This window comes from Xenopus laevis, chromosome 4L (assembly GCF_017654675.1).
Source record: "Xenopus laevis strain J_2021 chromosome 4L, Xenopus_laevis_v10.1, whole genome shotgun sequence".
In the NCBI taxonomy this organism is placed as follows: domain Eukaryota; kingdom Metazoa; phylum Chordata; class Amphibia; order Anura; family Pipidae; genus Xenopus; species Xenopus laevis.
This window is the reverse complement of record NC_054377.1, coordinates 3,665,349-3,690,742: the sequence shown is the minus strand read 5'-3', so window position 1 is coordinate 3,690,742 and position 25,394 is coordinate 3,665,349. Positions and strand designations below refer to the sequence as shown.

General features: G+C 41.9%; 1 protein-coding gene across 4 annotated transcripts; it reads right to left on the bottom strand.

The window, feature by feature from the left end:
* Positions 1 to 343: 343 nt before the first annotated feature.
* On the bottom strand, positions 344 to 24,869 carry ampd3.L (adenosine monophosphate deaminase 3 L homeolog). 4 transcript variants are annotated; one of them, XM_041589718.1, is made up of 15 exons: positions 24,243 to 24,869; positions 17,445 to 17,670; positions 14,770 to 14,974; positions 13,786 to 13,954; positions 13,367 to 13,586; positions 11,986 to 12,115; positions 11,625 to 11,819; positions 11,408 to 11,539; positions 10,621 to 10,784; positions 8,191 to 8,317; positions 7,492 to 7,655; positions 7,160 to 7,280; positions 6,828 to 7,001; positions 3,068 to 3,178; positions 344 to 1,894 (listed from the first exon to the last, which is right to left on the bottom strand). In XM_041589718.1, exons 2-15 carry the CDS (start codon positions 17,663 to 17,665, stop codon positions 1,718 to 1,720), a joined length of 2,310 nt encoding a protein of 769 aa, XP_041445652.1. In that variant the 5' UTR covers positions 17,666 to 17,670; positions 24,243 to 24,869; the 3' UTR covers positions 344 to 1,717. The 4 variants fall into 4 exon arrangements, with proteins under 4 accessions (XP_041445652.1, XP_041445653.1, XP_041445649.1 ...); XM_041589719.1 differs by having other exon boundaries at positions 17,445 to 17,667; XM_041589715.1 differs by lacking the exon at positions 24,243 to 24,869 and adding an exon at positions 23,159 to 23,315.
* Between the last annotated feature and the right edge of the window lie 525 nt (positions 24,870 to 25,394).

Here is a 25,394-nt window from a genome sequence, read left to right as displayed (position 1 = left end):
TGTCCAATACTGGCACAAGATCTACTGGGAGGAACTTAACGGATTAAGACCAAGGCAGAAGAATGGGTTTAAGACTGAAGCAGGTGGAGATAAAGTTCAAGTGAAGACCAGCATTGATCATGGAGAATTAGCAGGCATGGGATTAGGGATGCCCAACCACCAATGACGTTGCTTCCAGGGATTAATATTGGGTTGAAGAAGGGCACTAATAACCCATATATTAAAAATTATATTATCATAAAAACATGGTTCTGAATGTGTGGTGTATTTGGTCACATGACTCATTCATTAAGCGTCTCTTTGTTGTAGACGTTCATAGAACTTAGAAGGAAAGGACCAGGTAGAAGATGTGTCACCAGCTTTATTAAATGATTCAAACGTATAGATTACAAAAAAAATATATATATATATATATATATCATATTGACTTATAGTACAACTGTAAACATAACGCATAAATAAAACAGGCTGTTCCTGCTTAATCCCACCCCCTTGTGTTTAACAGGGAAAGGAACATCGAAAGTGCATGGGAAACACTGGCGGTGAATACATTTGCGTACATTGAAATCGGCATAGGATTGGCAGGAGTAGCATGTTGGGGTGAAGGTAGATCCTAAATAGCTACACGGGGTTTAAGCTTTCCATCCCCCCACCCACCACCAACGCAGCTTGGAAATAGCCGCAGTCCTGGGGGAATGTCTGTAAATACACCAAGCACCTGATGCTAAAGATCCTGGGAAACTTCTCCTTCCCGATTGTGTCCTCACAGTTTATAGAATTTACGAGGCAGGATACTATGTCCCATCTGTTCCGACTACGAAGATACTCATGCATATGGCCTCGCTGCTGCACGCCTTATTTATTTACAGACAGAATATATCCAATTGATTGGTGGGGATTATGTTCCCAGCTACGGTAATTGTGAGCACAGAACAGATCTTCGCTGTACATATGGACAGGAGCTGCCATATTGCTGTACCGTCTGAGGGTTTAGCTCTGCTAAGTGCAACAACTAAGCTGTGCATATAGCAATTCACTCTTAGAGTATTAGAGACAAACACACACACACACACACACATCTATATTAAATTCCAACTTGGGAGTCAAGTTGGCCTGGAAAAAACAAAATCAGGTTTTTTTTTAACAGTACTTAAAATGCGCGTGTATTAACTCAATATTGTAGTACATGTGGCTGAACTTAACATCTTAACATTTGCCAGTTTTTAAATTAAAAATCCTAGACCTTGTGGCATGTTATTGAACCTTGTCATCGAGCTCCTTAACAATCTACTGTCCTCCATGTTATGCTGTTTAGAATCACAGGAAGTGGGAGTTTCAAAATGGCTGCCCCCATGAGCAAAGCCTTATCACATTTATTTTTAGTTCTGTTAAGCAGCCGATATGGTTACATCGATAACTATGAACGTTACTAGGGACTCTTTCATTTAAAGCATTGTGTGTCTTGGAATTGGCTTTCCCTCTAAGTGTTGCAGAACTGCAGCTGTATGCTGGGAGCTGTAGTTCTTCAACAGATGGAGAGTGGCTTTCTGTGGGTTATACCAGTATTCTGCACATCAAGCAGATAATAAAATGTCAAACGAGTCTTGTCAGGCAGCATTGTTACAAGAACATTGAGATACGTAAATGGGTGGACCCACGATGGAGGTTTGAGAGGCACAGGATTTCAGAGGAGGCTGAAGATTTTATTTGTCCTCCATTACGGTTTAGCACCAGCGAGGTGTGGTGAATTCATAGCGTCCGCCAAGAAGCTCAGCTCGTTACATAGAGTCTCGTATCTGTAGGCCATACGGATCTGCGCCACGTTGGTTCTGCTGATGTCGTTCCCCTCGGGGCCTTCTTTCAAGTAACCGACCCCCAAGAAATGTTTCTTTTCCTGTGAGTAAAGTAAAAACAAAATCAGAATTCGTTATCAATGTCTGTTACTCATCAAACTGGAAGAGAAGAGGTGGGATGTCCATGGTCAGAAGACTTGTTGCAGTGATATTGGGAGGTTTTGCAGGTTTTGCAGCAATGCCATATTCCAAGGACTTTTGTAGAGCAGTTTCTCAACATGCTCTACCTAGTGGCTGATTATGATGAAATATAGAAGCAGTACAGGTAATGGGATCTGTTATACGGAATGCTTAGGGACTGGGGTTTAAAACTGAAAGCTCTGATGGGTCTGGCTACTCCTCTACCCCCGTACCTTGTCATGGAGGATGCTGGGAGTTGTATGCAGTTCCTTTGGAGGTCTGCAAATGGAATACTGGGTAGGGGACTGGACACTAGAAATACACTGAAACCTTTATTGTAGGATTCGGCCGAAACCCGATCCTTTGGGAAAGATTCGGCCAAATACCGAATCCAAGCTGTAATTTGTATATGTATATTAGGGAAGGATGGGGAAAAGGGATCCGCTTGCCAGGTGCGTGGATTAAAATTTTGTTACTTCCTTGATTATGTGACGAAAAGTCATGATTTTTTGTGTTTGGTTTGGCCAGGCACTTGGATTTGCCCAAATCCTGTTGGAAAAATCAGAATCCTGGACATGTTCGGAATTATGAAAACCTGGTGGACAGAGGCGCCACCTGGTGGTCTGACAGCAGAATACATTTGGGGTCAGGAAGAAAAAAAAGCAAGGCCGGGATTGGATGAGAGGGGGCAATTTAGCCAAGGGACAGGAGCAAATGAGTGACCTGTCAATCAAGTACCCGAATCACTGAAAGTAGAGTAAAACTATAGTGCAAAACACATGAAAAATGGGGGAACGATGTAAGTGATTATTTTACTTGGACGGGCAACCCTTTAGAAATCAAAAATAACAAAAAGCTGGTATGAAGGTGATGCCTTTATTGGCTAACTACAATAATCATAGCAAGTTGCAGAACATTTTAGTTCCTTTTTCAAGCAAAATAGTGAGTCTCAGAATAACGGTGCCCCTAGTGCCATAGAACCAAACTGCAGCTCAAAAGCAGCATTCAGTATGGCAGCTCTCTGTATTAGTATTCACTATTCCTATGGGAATCAACTCAGTTTTTGCCCAATTGCGTGTCGGGTGATATCTTACCTTGTCGGAGAGGCCGCTCTGCAGCACACTGTTCCTTGCGATCTCACACAGGTCACATGTACTGAGTTTCCAAACTTGCGCTGCTATGGCATATTCTTCCATCAGTGCCTCCTGCATAAGAGAAGATCCATTATGTACATGTGGGAATAAGGTGCCATATTGATTCCCTTAGACAGTACAGTATGAGGGTATAGCTTATTGTGTGCCCAGAACATTCCTTCTCTGTATATTTGTATTTATACATATGGGAGGAGGAGGTGCCATATTGATTCCCTTAGACAGTACAGTATGAGGGTTTAGCTTATTGAGTGCCCAGAACATTCCTTCTCTGTATATTTGTATTTATACATATGGGAGGAGGTGCCATATTGATTTCCTTAGACAGTACAGTATGAGGGTATAGCTTATTGTGTGCCCAGAACATTCCTTCTCTGTATATTTGTATTTATACATATGGGAGGAGGGAGGTGCCATATTGATTCCCTTAGACAGTACAGTATGAGGGTATAGCTTATTGTGTGCCCAGAACATTCCTTCTCTATATTTGTATTTATACATATGGGAGGAGGAGGTGCCATATTGATTCCCTTAGACAGTACAGTATGAGGGTATAGCTTATTGTGTGCCCAGAACATTCCTTCTCTGTATATTTGTATTTATACATATGGGAGGAGGAGGTGCCATATTGATTCACTTAGACAGTACAGTATGAGGGTATAGCTTATTGTGTGCCCAGAACATTCCTTCTCTGTATATTTGTATTTATACATATGGGAGGAGGAGGTGCCATATTGATTCCCTTAGACAGTACAGTATGAGGGTATAGCTTATTGTATGCCCAGAACATTCCTTCTCTGTATATTTGTATTTATACATATGGGAGGGGGGAGGTGCCATATTGATTCCCTTAGACAGTACAGTATGAGGGTATAGCTTATTGTGTGCCCAGAACATTCCTTCTCTGTATATTTGTATTTATACATATGGGAGGAGGTGCCATATTGATTCCCTTAGACAGTACAGTATGAGGGTATAGCTTATTGTGTGCCCAGAACATTCCTTCTCTGTATATTTGTATTTATACATATTGGAGGAGGAGGTGCCATATTGATTCCCTTAGACAGTACAGTATGAGGGGATAGCTTATTGTGTGCCCAGAACATTCCTTCTCTGTATATTTGTATTTATACATATGGGAGGAGGAGGTGCCATATTGATTCCCTTAGACAGTACAGTATGAGGGTTTAGCTTATTGTGTGCCCAGAACATTCCTTCTCTGTATATTTGTATTTATACATATGGGAGGAGGTGCCATATTGATTTCCTTAGACAGTACAGTATGAGGGTATAGCTTATTGTGTGCCCAGAACATTCCTTCTCTGTATATTTGTATTTATACATATGGGAGGAGGGAGGTGCCATATTGATTCCCTTAGACAGTACAGTATGAGGGTATAGCTTATTGTGTGCCCAGAACATTCCTTCTCTATATTTGTATTTATACATATGGGAGGAGGAGGTGCCATATTGATTCCCTTAGACAGTACAGTATGAGGGTATAGCTTATTGTGTGCCCAGAACATTCCTTCTCTGTATATTTGTATTTATACATATGGGAGGAGGAGGTGCCATATTGATTCACTTAGACAGTACAGTATGAGGGTATAGCTTATTGTGTGCACAGAACATTCCTTCTCTGTATATTTGTATTTATACATATGGGAGGAGGAGGTGCCATATTGATTCCCTTAGACAGTACAGTATGAGGGTATAGCTTATTGTGTGCCCAGAACATTCCTTCTCTGTATATTTGTATTTATACATATGGGGGGAGGTGCCATATTGATTCCCTTAGACAGTACAGTATGAGGGTATAGCTTATTGTGTGCTCAGAACATTCCTTCTCTGTATATTTGTATTTATACATATGGGAGGAGGTGCCATATTGATTCCCTTAGACAGTACAGTATGAGGGTATAGCTTATTGTGTGCCCAGAACATTCCTTCTCTGTATATTTGTATTTATACATATGGGAGGAGGGAGGTGCCATATTGATTCCCTTAGACAGTACAGTATGAGGGTATAGCTTATTGTGTGCCCAGAACATTCCTTCTCTGTATATTTGTATTTATACATATGGGGGGAGGTGCCATATTGATTCCCTTAGACAGTACAGTATGAGGGTATAGCTTATTGTGTGCCCAGAACATTCCTTCTCTGTATATTTGTATTTATACATATGGGAGGAGGTGCCATATTGATTCCCTTAGACAGTACAGTATGAGGGTATAGCTTATTGTGTGCCCAGAACATTCCTTCTCTGTATATTTGTATTTATACATATGGGAGGAGGGAGGTGCCATATTGATTCCCTTAGACAGTACAGTATGAGGGTATAGCTTATTGTGTGCCCAGAACATTCCTTCTCTGTATATTTGTATTTATACATATGGGAGGAGGTGCCATATTGATTCCCTTAGACAGTACAGTATGAGGGTATAGTTTATTGTGTGCCCAGAACATTCCTTCTCTGTATATTTGTATTTATACATATGGGAGGAGGGAGGTGCCATATTGATTCCCTTAGACAGTACAGTATGAGGGTATAGCTTATTGTGTGCCCAGAACATTCCTTCTCTGTATATTTGTATTTATACATATGGGAGGAGGTGCCATATTGATTCCCTTAGACAGTACAGTATGAGGGTATAGCTTATTATGTGCCCAGAACATTCCTTCTCTGTATATTTGTATTTATACATATGGGAGGAGGTGCCATATTGATTCCCTTAGACAGTACAGTATGAGGGTATAGCTTATTGTGTGCCCAGAACATTCCTTCTCTGTATATTTGTATTTATATATATGGGAGGAGGAGGTGCCATATTGATTCCCTTAGACAGTACAGTATGAGGGTATAGTTTATTGTGTGCCCAGAACATTCCTTCTCTGTATATTTGTATTTATTCATATGGGAGGAGGAGGTGCCATATTGATTCCCTTAGACAGTACAGTATGAGGGTATAGCTTATTGTGTGCCCAGAACATTCCTTCTCTGTATATTTGTATTTATACATATGGGAGGAGGAGGTGCCATATTGATTCACTTAGACAGTACAGTATGAGGGTATAGCTTATTGTGTGCCCAGAACATTCCTTCTCTGTATATTTGTATTTATACATATGGGAGGAGGAGGTGCCATATTGATTCCCTTAGACAGTACAGTATGAGGGTATAGCTTATTGTGTGCCCAGAACATTCCTTCTCTGTATATTAGTATTTATACATATGGGAGGAGGAGGTGCCATATTGATTCCCTTAGACAGTACAGTATGAGGGTATAGCTTATTGTGTGCCCAGAACATTCCTTCTCTGTATATTTGTATTTATACATATGGGAGGAGGGAGGTGCCATATTGATTCCCTTAGACAGTACAGTATGAGGGTATAGCTTATTGTGTGCCCAGAACATTCCTTCTCTGTATATTTGTATTTATACATATGGGAGGAGGTGCCATATTGATTCCCTTAGACAGTACAGTATGAGGGTATAGCTTATTGTGTGCCCAGAGCATTCCTTCTCTGTATATTTGTATTTATACATATGGGAGGAGGAGGTGCCATATTGATTCCCTTAGACAGTACAGTATGAGGGTATAGCTTATTGTGTGCCCAGAACATTCCTTCTCTGTATATTTGTATTTATACATATGGGTGTGGGTTCTGTTGGTTCTGTACCGAGTGGGGAGCCCGCATACCTTGGTGTAGTGGAACTGCATTGGATCATCAGTGGACAGAGACACCACAAGTCCTTTATGTAGAAATTCCCGCAGTGGATTCTTGGAATATTCCAGGAAGAGGCTGTTGTTGCTAAGTGGGGACATGGCAATGGGAATCTGGGCCAGATAATACAGATACTGCAGAACTGGACTCTGAAACACAGAAATTGCACAAGAACCTTTTTAGACATTGTCTCAACCTGACCTCTAGTGGCCGAAACGTGCTACTGCCAATATAAGAGAGACGTCATTTTCTTAATCTAAAATTCCACCAATTCATGTGACTAAATGCAGATTCTCCCAACCCTCACTTGTTTAAGGTTGAGCCCATGAGAAATGTTGTCGGCTGTGATGAACGCTGAGACGAGGTGAGTGATGGAGCCGGCCTCCCCACAGTGGGGTCTGAACAGGAACGTGCTCATCCCTCTCTCCCTAGAGAACAGAGGACATGGGAAAATCTTTAGATTATTGTATGGTGACTGCTTGTGGGCTGAACCCCACCCACACACTGATTAGTAATGCAATGAGATCTGTATCAGCTTATGTATAAATGCCGATATACAGAGAATGAATGTTTTAGGCAAATCCTCAGCCAGAACTGTGGATTAAAGGGTAACTAAGTGTAAGACTGGGAGTCACTTACTTGCGCAGGTTGTTGAGCAGCATGATGTTGGCGTACATAAAGTACAAATAGTAACTATACGGGGGGTTCTGCTCGTGGCACCATTCATCCGGGTTTGGGCTCTTGTACGTGAACATGTGATCGCTGTGTTTGGATTCGTCGTCAACACTGTCGAAGCCCGTCACCTGAAACAATGACCCAGGGCATTAAAGGGCTGGTTCACCTTTAAGAAACCTTTTAGTATACTATAGAATGGCCAATTTTAAGCAACTTTTCAATTGGTTCAATTCAATTATTTATTTTTTGTAGTTTTTGAATTATTCGCCTTCTTCTTCTGATGCCTTCCAGCTTTCAAATGGGGGGTCACCGACCCCGTCTAAACACAAATGTTCTGTAAAGCCACACATTTATTGTTATTGCTACTTTTTATAACTCATCTTTCTATTCAGCCGTCTCCTATTCATATCCCTGTCTCTTATTTTAATCAGTGCATGGTTGCTAGGGTAAATTGGACCCTAGCAACAAAATTGCTGAAACTGCTGAATAAAAAGCTAAATAAGTAAAAAAAATCAGAAATAATAGAAAATGAAAACCAATTGCAAATTGTCTCGGAATATCACTCTCTATATCATACTGACAGTTAATTTAAAGGTGAACAACCCCTTTAATATCTCAAGTTCTGCCCCCTAGGGGTGAGTCGCTTAAGTGCAGCCAACTTACATAGTTCATGAAGAGGTAGAGCTCCTTGTGATCCGAGGGGTTAATTGTGGCCTCGAACAGGGGCAGGAAAATGTTTTCCAGCATTTTGCCAAAATCCGGAAGGATTTTCTTTGATTTAAAAATGTCGCTGAAATGATAATAAAAAAATAATAGGAAACTGATACATTTTATTTCTTGGTAACAATGGGCAGATACTATCCAATAAGACACCCAAATAATTGTGCTCTTCCCATTGCAGAAGCTTCTGTATTCATATACACGTATGAGACCTGTTATCCAGAATGCTCGGGACCTGAGGGTTTCCAGTTAACGGATCTTTCCTTAATTTGGATCTTCATACATAAGTCTACTAGAAATTAATATAAACATTAAATAAAGCCAATAGGCTGGTTTTGCTTCCAATAAGGATTAATTATATCTTAGTTGGGATCAAGTACAAGGTACAGGTATGGGAACCTTTTATCCAGAATGCGCTGGACCTGGGGTTTTCCAGATAAGCGATCTTTCTGTAATATGGATCTTCATACCTTAAGTCTAGTAGAAAATCATATAAATATTAAATAAACCCAATAGGCTGGTTTTGCTTCCAATTAGGATTAATTATATCTTAGTTGGGATCAAGTACAGGCGACTGTTGTATTATTTCAGAGAAAAAGGAAATCATTTTTAATTATTTGGATAAAAGTCTATGGGAGACAGCCATTACGTAAATTGTAGCTTTCTGGATAATGGGTTTCCGGATAACGGATCCCATACCTGTACTTTACTATTTCCCCCCAGCTTCTGCAGAACATCTTGGCACATATCAGGCACCTACACTGTATTTCTCCCACAATGTCAGAATATCAGGGTCCCAGCCATAAGATCTAGCAAAGTGTTGGTGCCGTCAGCTCTCATGGGGTTAATTATCAGTCCCCCCTGTAATTCTGCTTTCCCATTACATTGCCCCGTTGTTAGCATTTAGAACCTCGTTTCCACAGAAAAGCACAGAAAAACGGGATGAGAAACTTCCTCTTTGTCATTATTATGATACTTTGCATCACACGAGGAAGAAACATTTTCCTCATTCTCTTATTTCCTAATGTTTCATGAGAGGTTTGGATGCACAGAACGGGGGCAACCCGGGGGCTCATGCAGTTTCTCCCTGGCCCTTAAAGGTCATGTTAAGGCAAAAAAATAAAATCCCATTTTTACTTTCTTTAATGAACAAGAAACCTATTTCCAATATACTTTAATTAAAAAATGTGTATTGTTTTTATAATTAACCTGACTGTATGCAGTGAAATTCCCCCTTCATTTACTGCTGTGGATAGGAATTGTCAGACGGTCCCTAACTGCTCTGCAGGGAAACAATCCTACTTATGAACAGCAGGGGGAGCCCCCGCCTTACTTCCCAGCCATGCAGAACTCAAGCAGCTTTGTTTGTTTCCCTGTAGAGCAGTCGGCGACTGTGTAGAGATTTGTATTGGATTTTATTTTTGCCTTTACATCCCCTTTACTGTTTCCAACTCCAGCTGCAGGGACAAAGATCATGGAGCCAGATTTAAACAGATAAACTGGGATTCTATTTGGAGGATTATTTTGCTGCAGCCACTGGTTCTGCAGAGTTGGAGAAAGTTTATATTAAACAATACAAAAACTATAAAATCCACATTAGATGACATGACAACACAGGACCCAGTGCAGTCTGTATATTCTGATTATTAATCAGTCTTGTGTATCGGCTTCTGGCAGATATTATTTGACTTGTGCTGTTTTTATCATTTATGACGATCCCTAAGCAGCCCAGATCACACTGAGCATGTGCACAGTCTTGGTCTTGCAAAGATGTATAACAAAGTTACAAGATGGTGACCCCCTGTGGCCAACTTTGAAAGCATAAATCATTTGTTTGATTAGACTTGTGGTGCAGTAAGTTCATGTTTATGTTTAGTCTACAAAATACACCATTTCTAACCTTATTCTATTTAAGACTTTACTTCCCCTTTAACATGAGTCAGTCGGGTTTTCCCATCACTCTCAGGGATAGTCGACATGAGCAATTGGATGGAAACCATAGAGTTAAAGAGGAATATAATATAAATCATTTGCTTTTATGGATATTCTGTTCAGAGATACAAGGCCAGGGATTAGGAGACCTCAGGCTACTCAGATATTATCTAATTACACTTCCTGACAATCTGGAACAATAAGTTTCCAGTTTCCTTGCCAGTCGCCTCCAGTATCATTTGATATTGTTTCCTCTGAGCTCACGTATCCATTAATATTTGAATGTTTAATATTATCCTCTCTGTCACAGTATTATTGTACAGAACTCTAATCCCAGGTTACAGACTCCCTGCCTGTCCTCCTGTGAGCTGCCATTAGAGTGTGCTGGCTCCACCCACTGCTTGAGTCTCTGACCTTTAACTCACATTATCAGTTACTTACAATATTCGGGGGACTTGGATGATCCAGCGCATGTTGGGTGAATACAGTTTGTGCTTGATGAACCATTTTGCTAAACTGTCCCATTCTTCTGGCACTCGGCCATATATAGATAAGCGCGGCTCTGTGTATTGGTATTTACTCTCTTCCAGCTCTTGTGCAACCTCCTGCATGGACAACAAACGGAAAGGGTTACTGGTGCCGGGGATAGATAGACGACAGATAGATCAATAAATAGATGGCAGATACATAGATGACAAATAGATTGATAGAGAGATGACAGATTGATAGAGTCTCAGCCATAAAGCAGGACAGGACTGCTGCTTCCAATGGGGATCAGATATGATCTGTGCAGCCACTGGGACAGAATGTTCTGTTATACAGATAGCTAGAATCTCAGCTGCCATAAAGCAGGACAGGACTGCTGCTTACAATGGGGATCAGATAGGATCTGTGCAGCCACTGGGACAGAATGTTCTGTTATACAGATAGCTAGAATCTCAGCTGCCATAAAGCAGGACAGGACTGCTGCTTACAATGGGGATCAGATAGGATCTGTGCAGCCAATGGGACAGAATGTTCTGTTATACAGATAGCTAGAATCTCAGCTGCCATAAAGCAGGACAGGATTGTTGCTTACAATGGGGATCAGATAGGATCTGTGCAGCCACTGGGACAGAATGTTCTGTTATACAGATAGCTAGAATCTCAGCTGCCATAAAGCAGGACAGGACTGCTGCTTACAATGGGGATCAGATAGGATCTGTTGCACTGGTTCAGTGTAATTTACCTTGATAATACGAGCAAAATATTCTCCTCCGATGTAATTCTCAGTCTTTAGGTAGAGGTCTCGGAGCTCGCTGGCACCCACCGGATTGTATTTGGCATTGAATTTGTCGAATCGATGGAACGTTTGTCTCCCCTGTAACAGAGTCAGAGTGTTAATATCACTGGACACACAGTAAAGGCTTCACATTCCTCTGTGTATGAGGCTCCAATAGACTCACAGCGTGAACATCCAAAGAGTCGACAGTCAGATCGTAGGGGTCCATGTGGAGACCCTCAAACAGCTCTTTTAGGGTGATCTTCTGGCCGTTTTTCTCTGCCACCACCCTGTCTGGCTCGGTGCGGTAGGTGTGTTTGATAAATCTCAGTAAGTGCTTCTGGTTCATGCAGGCGGCCGCGTGGATGTGAGTGTCCACCTAACGCACCAACGAAATTTAGTCTCATTAGTTTTTTCTGACCATGTGACTGCATGACATTATCAACTTGGGGTAATGTCGTAAATATAACCCCCCAGCAGCCAATCAGAAGGTACTTAGTTTGCCCAGGAGCTGTAACCCATACACCCAAACATGGCGGCCGTACCTTCCTGACGTTATAGAAGTCGCGATGCGGCACGCTCTTCAGCTCCTTCAGTTCTGCCATCTCATTCAGCATGTCGTGGAGATTAAACTTGGAGCCCAGGAAATTCAATCTCCGGTGACAATAGGTTTTCCTGGAGAAGAAAATAAAACTTTGTTCTCAAAGGGGTTGTTCACCTTTAAATGAACAGAGAGGGATATTCGGAGACAATTTGCAATTGGTTTTCATTTTTTATTATTTGTAGTTTTTGAGTTATTTAGCTTTTTATTCAGCAGCTCTCCAGTTTGCAGTTTCAGCAGTCTGGTTGCTAGGGTTCAAATTCCCCTAGCAACCATGCATTACTTTGAATAACAGACTGGAATATGAATAGGAGAGGCCTGAATAGAAAGAGGAGGAATAAAAAGTAGCAATAACAATACATTTGTAGCCTTACAGAGCATGTGTTTCTTAGATGGGGGTCAGTGACCCCCATTTGAAAGCTGGAAAGAGTCAGAAGAAAAAGTCAAATAATTATAAAACTATAAAAAAAGTCAAATAATTATAAAACTATAAAAAAAGAAAAAATGAAGGCCAATTGAAAAGATGATCAGCCATTCTATAGCATACTAAAGGTTAACTTAAAGGTGAAAGACCCGTTTAAGGTTTGAACGTGTAGGAAGCCATGACATAAACAAAGGACCGCCCATGTATCTGTAAGCCCCTCCCCTCCAGGGTTTGTGATTTAGGACTGCGACTGGATCAGGCAAGGGCTGAAATGGCAGCACAAGGGTTCCTTGAGGCAAAGAAAATAAATAAAAAGAACATTATGTTTCATTATAGGGGGATGCCCAACCTGTGGCCCTGTTTCAACTCCCAGCGTCACACCAACGGGGCCCCAGAGTCAGACGGAAACCTGCCAAACGTCGCGCTGCTTAGAACTGACCAGAGAAAAGTCACATGACTTTCCCCTTCTTTCTAACTGAATTTTCTGCTGACTGAGGTGGCTAAAATGAACAGCAGCGGATGCCATTGCGTAGTACTTATAATAAATGCAAAATCTGCATTCATGTGATGCCAGGGATTGCATTCCAGACATGTACAGCGACGCGTGACTGTGCATAAAATGTAGTGATTAAAGGGGAAATTATGCGATGACAGTCTCTAATAATGAGCGACGGAGACACGCCCAGTCATTAACTTCAAGCATGCGGCAATTATGTGATGTAACAGGGACTGATTGTTTCTGTTTCTGGTAACTCATTAGTCACATTTACATATGCAAATAATATTTTATAGGGAATGTTGGACCCTGTTCTGTACAGTTTGTATCCACTGAGCTAATGTTTGTTGTGATAGGGGGGTGAGAGTGGAGAGAGAAGGGGCTCATTCCATAAAACAGACTTACGTGGGGCCGTCGGCTATGAGCGCCAGAATGTGGCTCATGTCCAGCGTATACGTCTCCATGTCGGGATAAGGGAAACTGCGCGGCTCGTTGGCCTCCATCTTGGCTTTGTTGTCGTACACATAAGGGATCCCCCCTTTCATGCTCACCACGTAGTGAAGGTTTGAGGGAACGTTCTCTAGATTACAGGGGTCCTCTTTATCGTCAGGAGGAGGGTTAAACTCTGTTTAAAGGGGGAAAAAACCCAGTAATATCGTAATAGGCTTGTTTCTATCCCCTGCACTGCTGTTACTCACTCTGAAACAATGTAGCAGGAGCCAGATAACAGACCTGGAGGAAAACAATGTCTGCTGCTTTTTTTCTGCTACGTTGTTTCAAGAGTTGGAAAAGCATCAAGACAGATACGCAGGTGAGACTGTTACCTGGATAGACTTCATCTTCCATTTTCCAGCTTTCCTTGCCATTCATCGTGCACAGGTACTGGGACGTGGTCCGGGGGAAGCGATGGTAAGCCAGCCGAGAATATTTCTCCCGGATCAGCAGGGCTTTAGCAAGGCTGGTGGCTGCCTGTTCATAGTCATCTACTGTCACCTGTCATCATATACAGAAACCAATCAGCATTACTACATAGTTATCCCCTGTACAATTCAGCAGGAACAGTCCCCTAAGTTTGCTCATAGTCTGTACAGAGAGATCCCATAAAACTATGGCAGCATAGGTATTCCCTGTACTAAGCACAATTCAGCAGGAACAGTCCCTAAGTTTGCTCATAGTCTGTACAGAGAGATCCCATAAAACTATGGCAGCATAGGTATTCCCTGTACTAAGCACAATTCAGCAGGAACAGTCCCCTAAGTTTGCTCATAGTCTGTACAGAGAGATCCCATAAAACTATGGCAGCATAGGTATTCCCCTGTACTAAGCACAATTCAGCAGGAACAGTCCCCTAAGTTTGCTCATAGTCTGTACAGAGAGATCCCATAAAACTATGACAGCATAGGTATTCCCTGTACTAAGCACAATTCAGCAGGAACAGCCCCTAAATTTGCTCATAATCTGTACAGAGAGATCCCATAAAACTATGACAGCATAGGTATCCCCTGTACTAAGCACAATTCAGCAGGAACAGTCCCTAAGTTTGCTCATAGTCTGTACAGAGAGATCCCATAAAACTATGGCAGCATAGGTATTCCCTGTACTAAGCACAATTCAGCAGGAACAGTCCCTAAGTTTGCTCATAGTCTGTACAGAGAGATCCCATAAAACTATGGCAGCATAGGTATTCCCTGTACTAAGCACAATTCAGCAGGAACAGTCCCTAAGTTTGCTCATAGTCTGTACAGAGAGATCCCATAAAACTATGGTAATATAAATATATAGTTAATCTAGTCTGTAACAAGAATTACCCCAGCACAGTAATCTCCACATATTGTGACTCTCTGAAATTCTGGCCCATCATATGGGATTGGGGCGTCCGGCTCCGGTCCCCGAAAAGCCGATGCTTCTGGTTCCACTGGGGATATCACGGCAGAGACCGTGGGGATCTTCCAGTCGTGGATCGGGATTTGCAGGGACATTGACTGGGATCGGATCATCTTAAAGCTTTTCTTCCTGTGAAATAAAAAGATGCTCTTTAAAACAGTCCTCATAACACTCACCAAAATACTGGGGGGATGCCAACTTTTTAGGGACCCCCTTTTTATCTTGGGCTGCTCCAGTACCAAGCCAGCAAACACTTTGGGCCTGATTGTTTTATAAAGAAGAGGGGCACCAGCCTGAGCCATTATTTATTTGGGGGGTGTCAGTGTAATAAATACATATAGAATATCCCATTTACTGCCTGGTACCGACAGCCACCAATCAGCAGTCAGCTTTTAACTATGTACTACAGATATCTGTATATAAGCTATTCTGCTATGGGTTCACTTTAGTAATAGAGAGATACGGTTTCTGCACTGCTGGCCTGACTACATACACACACACACATATATATATATACAGTATATTTAACAGGCTAATTTCGCTATGAATAAAAAAGACAGTGCAGTACCTCGGCCAGACCCAATCTTCTCTCATGGTGGATAAATGATAGAGAGTATAAAGGCCTAACATAACCGGGATGAGAGCGACATACAGATTGCCTGCCGCCGGCTGCAACGAAGTGACGAAGGAATATCCACAAGAGAGAGAGGATTGGAAAACCTTGGAATAATCCTATTAAATCAGATTAAGGTTTATCTCTGCTACAATGTATCACTCAGGGTTACAAGTTGTTCAACGGTGCAGTAACGCAAAAGCAAGGGGTGCTGGCATTTCAAGGGTTAAATCTCATGGAAGTAATGCATTGAAGGGTAAACAGCACTTGTCATGTGATGTCAGTCTCATTAAAAGAATGTTCATTCACTAACGAAGGTACAGGGAACATTTGCATTGGGACAGTAACCCCAAGCAGCCTATCAGCAATTTAAATGCTAGGGCAGGTAATGAAAGCAGAACTCTGATTGGTTGCCGGGGGGAACTGTGCTGCTGCTAATTTGCTCTTTGGTTAATCAGTAAATAAATGGGGATAATATGCAAAGTCGGGTTCACAGTTGGGACTTATTAAGTCAGAGGTTCCTTTCCAACAGCACCTAAATATCTGGATGTTTGTCATAGACACATAAACACTCTCTGGCCTTCTCTGCGCCACTGACACTCCTTTATCCTGGACTCAATCCATCCTGACACCTCCTTTCACCACCTCTAATTTTGGCCCCAGCGATTCTCCCTTATGGGATATAAAAGCCCAGGCAACACATGAGCCCTTTGCAGAACTGACTGTCAACAAAATTCCCAAATTCCTTTTGCCTTGGATTACTTTGTGTTTACAAGGAGGGGAACTAAAATGACATGTTTGTCCCTGATTTATTGCTCCTATTACACTTTTATTGAGCAGTTCCCCTTTAAGATTGATGTCGCAATTGTAACAGTATTACATGTCACAGTGACATCACTCACTTATAAAGAATATTTATTAGTTACTGAAATTGTGTCAATGTTTAACTGACATCCTCTGATTATATTTCCAATGTTTCTATATATCTGTAACCTTGTTATGAGCTAAGGGGGCCCAGTCTGAAGGTCAGTTAGGGGGAGATTTGGGGTGAGTGTTTATTTGTGCCCTGGGTACCCCTGGAACTATAGCAGGGTGACACCCCAATGTTTCTATATATCTGTAACCTTGTTATGAGCTAAGGGGGCCCAGTCTGAAGGTCAGTTAGGGGGAGATTTGGGGTGAGTGTTTATTTGTACCCTGGGTACCCCTGGAACTATAGCAGGGTGACACCCCAATGTTTCTATATATCTGTAACCTTGTTATGAGCTAAGGGGGCCCAGTCTGAAGGTCAGTTAGGGGGAGATTTGGGGTGAGTGCTTATCTGTGCCCTGGGTACCCCTGGAACTATAGCAGGGTGATACCCCAATGTTTCTATATATCTGTAACCTTGTTATGAGCTAAGGGGGCCCAGTCTGAAGGCCAGTTAGGGGGAGATTTGGGAACAGTAGGGCTGCTACCTTGTTGGTATTTTACCAGCTTGGTTGGTAAACATGTTGCTTATTGCAAATTCTATTAATAGGGAAGACAGATAAAGATACAGAAAGGACGGTATTTTTTTTCCACAAAAAGTTGCAACCCTAGGGGAGAGTGATTTTCCATACTGCACAGAACAGGCTGGGGAGTAAGTCTCAATGTGCAAGAAGAAGGAAACTCTACTTCCCCTTTGATGCAGATCAGTGATATTTCCATACAACGCTGAATTTGCCTTTCACTGTTCATCCATAAATGGAAGTTTGAACATTTCATGTGACGTCACAATGGAGACCTGTTTGTGGGTCTGAATGCCACTTGTCTCAATACTCTGAACTTGTTGTGTCAGTGGTTATACAGACATGTCCTATTCTTGGAGCCTGTTCCTACTCATGCTATTCGGCCTTGACAAGCATGATAAGAAACAGGACAGTGCACATACAAAATAGTATTTGAAACATAACACACAGCGAGGGTATTGGGAAGTGCTGTATGGAATGAATAGTATGATCCAACCTTTTAACAGTCTCCGCCGACTTCTGCTCTGCGAGCTCCTTCTCCAACTCCCTTTCCTTGGCTTCCTTCTGGCCAATGGGACAGTCCTCAGGGACGGTGAACAAGGCGAAGGCATCTTTGCTGTCCTCTTCCTGGAGAACTTTGGCAAATACTTTCTCGGCCAAGAGCCGCACTTGTTCGTCCACCTCATTGATGTTCAGGCGTGGGAAGTGGCGAGGCATCTCTGCTGCAAAACAGAAAGAATTTGATAGACTTTATTTCATTTACATCTTATATTAAGGACAGATGTACTTACACTAAATAAAGTGTGTGTGTTTAATGACCAAGATCAATGGGCAAGGTTTGGGGGTGCAGGAGTATAGAGGGACAGTGGGGTTCCTGACTGATGTACAATATAAATATGTGTGAGATACAGATCATTATACCAAGGTTTGGGGGTGCAGGAGTATAGAGGGACAGTGGGGTTCCTGACTGATGTACAATATCAATATATGTGTGAGATACAGATCATTATCCCAAGGTTTGGGGGTGTAGGAGTATAGAGGGACAGTGGGGTTCCTGACTGATGTACAATATAAATATGTGTGTGAGATACAGATCATTATCCCAAGGTTTGGGGGTGCAGGAGTATAGAGGGACAGTGGGGTTCCTGACTGATGTACAATATAAATATGTGTGTGAGATACAGATCATTATCCCAAGGTTTGGGGGTGCAGGAGTATAGAGGGATAGTGGGGTACCTGACTGATGTACAATAATAATATATGTGTGAGATACAGATCATTATCCCAAGGTTTGGGGGTGCAGGAGTATAGAGGGGACAGTGGGGTTCCTGACTGATGTACAATATCAATATATGTGTGAGATACAGATCATTATCCCAAGGTTTGGGGGTACAGGAGTATAGAGGGACAGTGGGGTTCCTGACTGATGTACAATATCAATATATGTGTGAGATACAGATCATTATCCCAAGGTTTGGGGGTGCAGGAGTATAGGGGGACAGTGGGGTTCCTGACTAATGTACAATATCAATATATGTGTGAGATACAGATCATTATCCCAAGGTTTGGGGGTAAAGGAGTATAGAGGGACAGTGGGGTTCCTGACTGATGTACAATATCAATATATGTGTGAGATACAGATCATTATCCCAAGGTTTGGGGGTGCAGGAGTATAGAGGGACAGTGGGGTTCCTGACTGATGTACAATATCAATATATGTGTGAGATACAGATCATTATCCCAAGGTTTGGGGGTGCAGGAGTATAGAGGGGACAGTGGGGTTCCTGACTGATGTACAATATATGTGTGAGATACTGATCATTATCCCAAGGTTTGGGGGTGCAGGAGTATAGAGGGACAGTGGGGTTCCTGACTGATGTACAATATCAATATATGTGTGAGATACAGATCATTATCCCAAGGTTTGGGGGTGCAGGAGTATAGAGGGGACAGTGGGGTTCCTGACTGATGTACAATATATGTGTGAGATACTGATCATTATCCCAAGGTTTGGGGGTGCAGGAGTATAGAGGGACAGTGGGGTTCCTGACTGATGTACAATATCAATATATGTGTGAGATACAGATCATTATCCCAAGGTTTGGGGGTGCAGGAGTATAGATGGACAGTGGGGTTCCTGACTGATGTACAATATCAATATATGTGTGAGATACAGATCATTATCCCAAGGTTTGGGGGTGCAGGAGTATAGAGGGACAGTGGGGTTCCTGACTGATGTACAATATCAATATATGTGTGAGATACAGATCATTATCCCAAGGTTTGGGGGTGCAGGAGTATAGATGGACAGTGGGGTTCCTGACTGATGTACAATATCAATATATGTGTGAGATACAGATCATTATCCCAAGGTTTGGGGGTGCAGGAGTATAGAGGGACAGTGGGGTTCCTGACTGATGTACAATATCAATATATGTGTGAGATACAGATCATTATCCCAAGGTTTGGGGGTGCAGGAGTATATTAATATTTCTGTGAGAAAAAGTTCCCAACTAACTAGCTTTAAGGTGATGAGACTTATGGTTAAAGGCCTTATTGGTCCTCCAAGCATCTCTGTGGTATCTACTTCCTGTTCCCATTTGTGACCGACTGTCCACTTCCTGTAGCTGGGCTGTACATAGGCAGTAACCATGACCACCAACGTGATGTAATGAGAGTATAATTTGCATATATTCAGCATATAATTAGCAGAGCACAAGACTCCAATGTCAGGTGGGTTGAATTTACTGGAAATGGTGAAAGAGCAGCTCCCGGTTAATTGTTAATTAATTACAAACAATGTCCCCTGCCGAGTATCACAGGCCTGTTCTGCTCAATTCACCGCTCGTAGGCTTCTTATTTATTCATGGGGAAACTTACCTTTAGATTTACATTTATTATAGATGGAACTTTTCTAAGCAACCTTTCAGTTGGTCTTCATTCTTTGTTTTTTATTTGTTTTGAATTCTTTCCAACCTGCAACTGAAAATGCTGTCTGGTGGTAAGGGGGGTCATTGACCCCGGCCAACAAAAAACACCCCAAAATATATTTGAGGTTTCAGTTTTATGGGTATATGTATTTATGATCTCTCTCTTCTCAGGCCCTCTCCCATTAATCTTTAATACTGACTCCCAAACTGATGCTACAGAAAGTTAACAAAAAATTAACTATTAACTATTTTAACTATTAATAGAAATTAACGTTTTTTTTTAACCTTACAATTACTGATGTCTATATGAGACTAAAAGTAAGTTTACTAAATTTTTAAGAAAAAGGAATGCTCTGGGCACACAATAAGCTATACCCTCATACTGTACTGTCTAAGGGAATCAATATGGCACCTCCTCCTCCCATATGTATAAATACAAATATACAGAGAAGGAATGTTCTGGGCACACAATAAGCTATACCCTCATACTGTACTGTCTAAGGGAATCAATATGGCACCTCCTCCTCCCATATGTATAAATACAAATATACAGAGAAGGAATGTTCTGGGCACACAATAAGCTATACCCTCATACTGTACTGTCTAAGGGAATCAATATGTCACCTCCCTCCTCCCATATGTATAAATACAAATATACAGAGAAGGAATGTTCTGGGCACACAATAAGCTATACCCTCATACTGTACTGTCTAAGGGAATCAATATGGCACCTCCTCCTCCCATATGTATAAATACAAATATACAGAGAAGGAATGTTCTGGGCACACAATAAGCTATACCCTCATACTGTACTGTCTAAGGGAATCAATATGGCACCTCCTCCTCCCATATGTATAAATACAAATATACAAAGCAGGAATGTTCTGGGCCCACAATAAGCTATACCCTCATACTGTACTGTCTAAGGGAATCAATATGGCACCTCCTCCTCCCATATGTATAAATACAAATATACAGAGAAGGAATGTTCTGGGCACACAATAAGCTATACTCTCATACTGTACTGTCTAAGGGAATCAATATGGCACCTCCTCCTCCCATATGTATAAATACAAATATACAGAGAAGGAATGTTCTGGGCACACAATAAGTTATACCCTCATACTGTACTGTCTAAGGGAATCAATATGGCACCTCCTCCTCCCATATGTATAAATACAAATATACAGAGAAGGAATGTTCTGGGCACACAATAAGCTATACCCTCATACTGTACTGTCTAAGGGAATCAATATGGCACCTCCTCCTCCCATATGTATAAATACAAATATACAGAGAAGGAATGTTCTGGGCACACAATAAGCTATACCCTCATACTGTACTGTCTAAGGGAATCAATATGGCACCTCCTCCTCCCATATGTATAAATACAAATATACAGAGAAGGAATGTTCTGGGCACACAATAAGCTATTCCCTCATACTGTACTGTCTAAGGGAATCAATATGGCACCTCCTCCTCCCATATGTATAAATACAAATATACAGAGAAGGAATGTTCTGGGCACACAATAAGCTATACCCTCATACTGTACTGTCTAAGGGAATCAATATGGCACCTCCTCCTCCCATATGTATAAATACAAATATACAGAGAAGGAATGTTCTGGGCACACAATAAGCTATACCCTCATACTGTACTGTCTAAGGGAATCAATATGGCACCTCCCTCCTCCCATATGTATAAATACAAATATACAGAGAAGGAATGTTCTGGGCACACAATAAGTTATACCCTCATACTGTACTGTCTAAGGGAATCAATATGGCACCTCCTCCTCCCATATGTATAAATACAAATATACAGAGAAGGAATGTTCTGGGCACACAATAAGCTATACCCTCATACTGTACTGTCTAAGGGAATCAATATGGCACCTCCTCCTCCCATATGTATAAATACAAATATACAGAGAAGGAATGTTCTGGGCACACAATAAGCTATACCCTCATACTGTACTGTCTAAGGGAATCAATATGGCACCTCCTCCTCCCATATGTATAAATACAAATATACAGAGAAGGAATGTTCTGGGCACACAATAAGCTATACCCTCATACTGTACTGTCTAAAGGAATCAATATGGTACCTCCCTCCTCCCATATGTATAAATACAAATATACAGAGAAGGAATGTTCTGGGCACACAATAAGCTATACCCTCATACTGTACTGTCTATGGGAATTAATATGGCACCTCCCTCCTCCCATATGTATAAATACAAATATACAGAGAAGGAATGTTCTGGGCAAACAATAAGCTATACCCTCATACTGTACTGTCTAAGGGAATCAATATGGCACCTCCCATATGTATAAATACAAATATACAGAGAAGGAATGTTCTGGGCACACAATAAGATATACCCTCATACTGTACTGTCTAAGGGAATCAATATGGCACCTCCCATATGTATAAATACAAATATACAGAGAAGGAATGTTCTGGGCACACAATAAGCTATACCCTCATACTGTACTGTCTAAGGGAATCAATATGGCACCTCTCATATGTATAAATACAAATATACAGAGAAGGAATGTTCTGGGCACACAATAAGCTATACTCTCATACTGTACTGTCTAAGGGAATCAATATGGCACCTCCCTCCTCCCATATGTATAAATACAAATATACAGAGAAGGAATGTTCTGGGCACACAATAAGCTATACCCTCATACTGTACTGTCTAAGGGAATCAATATGGCACCTCCCTCCTCCCATATGTATAAATACAAATATACAGAGAAGGAATGTTCTGGGCACACAATAAGCTATACCCTCATACTGTATAATTCACTTTTGATTAAAGATAAATGTATAAAAAAACAAAAATTTCAAATGGCAGTAATTTCAAGGAGGAAATAAATGAAACCTCCAATTGTCAAATCTTTAAAAACAATATATATATATATATTAAACCTACTGTCATAAGGAGCAAATACATAACAATAATCATCAGAGAGGGAGCACAAGGGTTAACACTTCCTCTTTTTTCCAGTTAACCCACTAGTTGCAAGTATCAGTGGATTCTGTACGTACAATATACATAGAGATGCTTCTGTACAATAATGAGTTTAAAAGCTGTGGTTTCGCCGCCTGGGGTTATTATTCGCAGAGAGGAGCTGAGGCAGATCCAGTTACAGCCGAGGAATTCACGGTCGCCCCACAGGTATCTCGGACCCCGACAATTGTGTTTTGGAAATAGACAAACAATTCTTATTCCCTCCCTTCCTGTAAGTAGTGTGTGTGCCCTTACCTAGAGCTGCTGGCAGTGCCATCCCTTCTGCTTGCTGGGGCACAGGTAGAAAGAATCCAGTGGGGGAGCGTCTCTGTGCTTCTGTCTCTCACCTTCCCAAGTTCTGCTCTGTCACTGAGCTGAGTGCACACCTTATAGGGGACCAGTCATGCAATCTGAATGGCAGCACCGCAGCCCAGAGAAAGTGGGAGGGCGGCAGTTGCTGCTGCGGCTGATTCACAACTTGTGCATCTCAAGAAGGGAAGTATTTATAGAACAGATTAGTGCCCGGCTCTCTATACCGGCCATTGTTCTCCCGGCACCTGCTTGTTCTCTGTCACCTGTAGGGTCACATGGCCAAACTGACAGTTGCATTGTACAGCGGATCGGGGGGTCACATGGCCAAACAGGTAAATAGATAAGCGATAGGTGAATCAGCCAGTTCTGTATAAGAGAAATAGGTGACCAAGACTGGACGATCAGCTGTAGCTGTGATGGACTGCAACTCCCAGCATCCTGTGCGCTTTGGAAATCCCTAAGATATATACATCTCTGTCTAGTCTGATTGACCGAGGCCGACTGTATTACATGGGTAACCCTGACCTTGAACTGCAACTGTCAGCAACAGCGTTCAGAGCGGTGTCAGTTGCAGTTCAACAACATCCCTAGTGGCGTAATGGTCATCGCTATTGGGGAGCCTTGGGGAGCTGTGGGTGCCCTTCATGTTCCTTAAAGTGACGCTAAACTAAAAACAAAAAGCCAGGGATTCGATCCCGGAGACCCAGTACAGATCTGGGAGAAATTCAGCTTTATTTATAAAGATTGCTGGGGAGGGGCACCCAGTGGGTGACGGAAGCGATACAAATAATATAACGTCAACTAGTGAAATTGTTTTTTTCTTTTTTTAATCAAATTTCTCTCAACTGGTTTATTCTTGTTCTTATTCGGGTTATTACGACTCCCTTCCCTGGCTCTGACCTTGATAGGGACACGGGGTGTAGGGACTGGGGCTTCGCTCTGACTGGGTGCCAATACAAGGCAAGACCCACAACAACTCCCATGCCCCCTCCAAGTGATGGCACATTCATAAAATCCAGAGAATTACCTTGAAGCTGGAACAGGACGGTGCTGAGATTCCAGTCAGGTCAAGCCCAGAAGGTTCTGCAGTAAATCTTTGTTCCCTGGGGAGATCTCAGTCACCTGCAGCAGCTTCAACCCCCTGGTCTGATCAGTACAGGATATTTCTCTCCGTCAGTCCTTCTTCTGGAACAACTTCACACTCCCTGCACCTCGCTTTTCCCTGACCCAAAACACAGCCCCTTGGCACCCTGACAAACATCAGCCAAATAGGGCCGGCTGGGTCCGACTCATGAGCAGGGAACAATAAAGTTCAGCTTCCGCACTGCTGGGAGAATAGAGAAGAAAGAACAACAAACAGCGCAGGGATATACAAAGTATCACATGTGAAACAACAACACTCTTACATCCAATGAACAGTTAGACTTCCCCAAGAGGAAACTGACTGCTCTATATTCAAATATAATTGTACATTCTCCAATGGAAAACCCTTTTATTGGTAACCCCCCAAACTAGAGTCCTGCAGGGGGTGGGGTACCCACAAAACATTGCGGTACCCTGTGGGTTGCAGGTAGAAGTTACGGGAGTAGGTATAGATGCGAGTTTGCGGGTCGCAGTTCGGGTCGCGGGTCTTCCTAATAGCGTGTTTTACTCCTTTTTTCTGATTACGCCTACTTCTAATGATGTCACTTCTGGTTTACAATGACATCACTTCTTGTTTTACTTCTTTTTTTCTGATCACGCCTACTTCTAATGATGCCACTTCCGGTTTACAATGACAGCACTTCCTGTTTTACCCCTTTTTTCCTGATCACGCCAACTTCCGATGATGTCTCTTCCAGTTTGCAATGACAGCACTTCATGTTTTACCTCTTTTTTCTGATCACGCCTACTTCTAATGATGTCACTTCTGGTTTACAATGACATCACTTCTTGTTTTACTCCTTTTTTCTGATCATGCCTACTTCTAATGATGTCACTTCTGGTTTACAATGACAGCACTTCCTGTTTTACCCCTTTTTTCCTGATCACGCCAACTTCCAATGATGTCACTTCTGGTTTACAATGACAGCAATTTCTATTTTACCCCTTTTTTTCTGATCACGCCTACTTCCAATGATGTCACTTCTGGTTTACAATGACAGCACTTCCTGTTTTACCCCTTTTTTCTGATCACGCC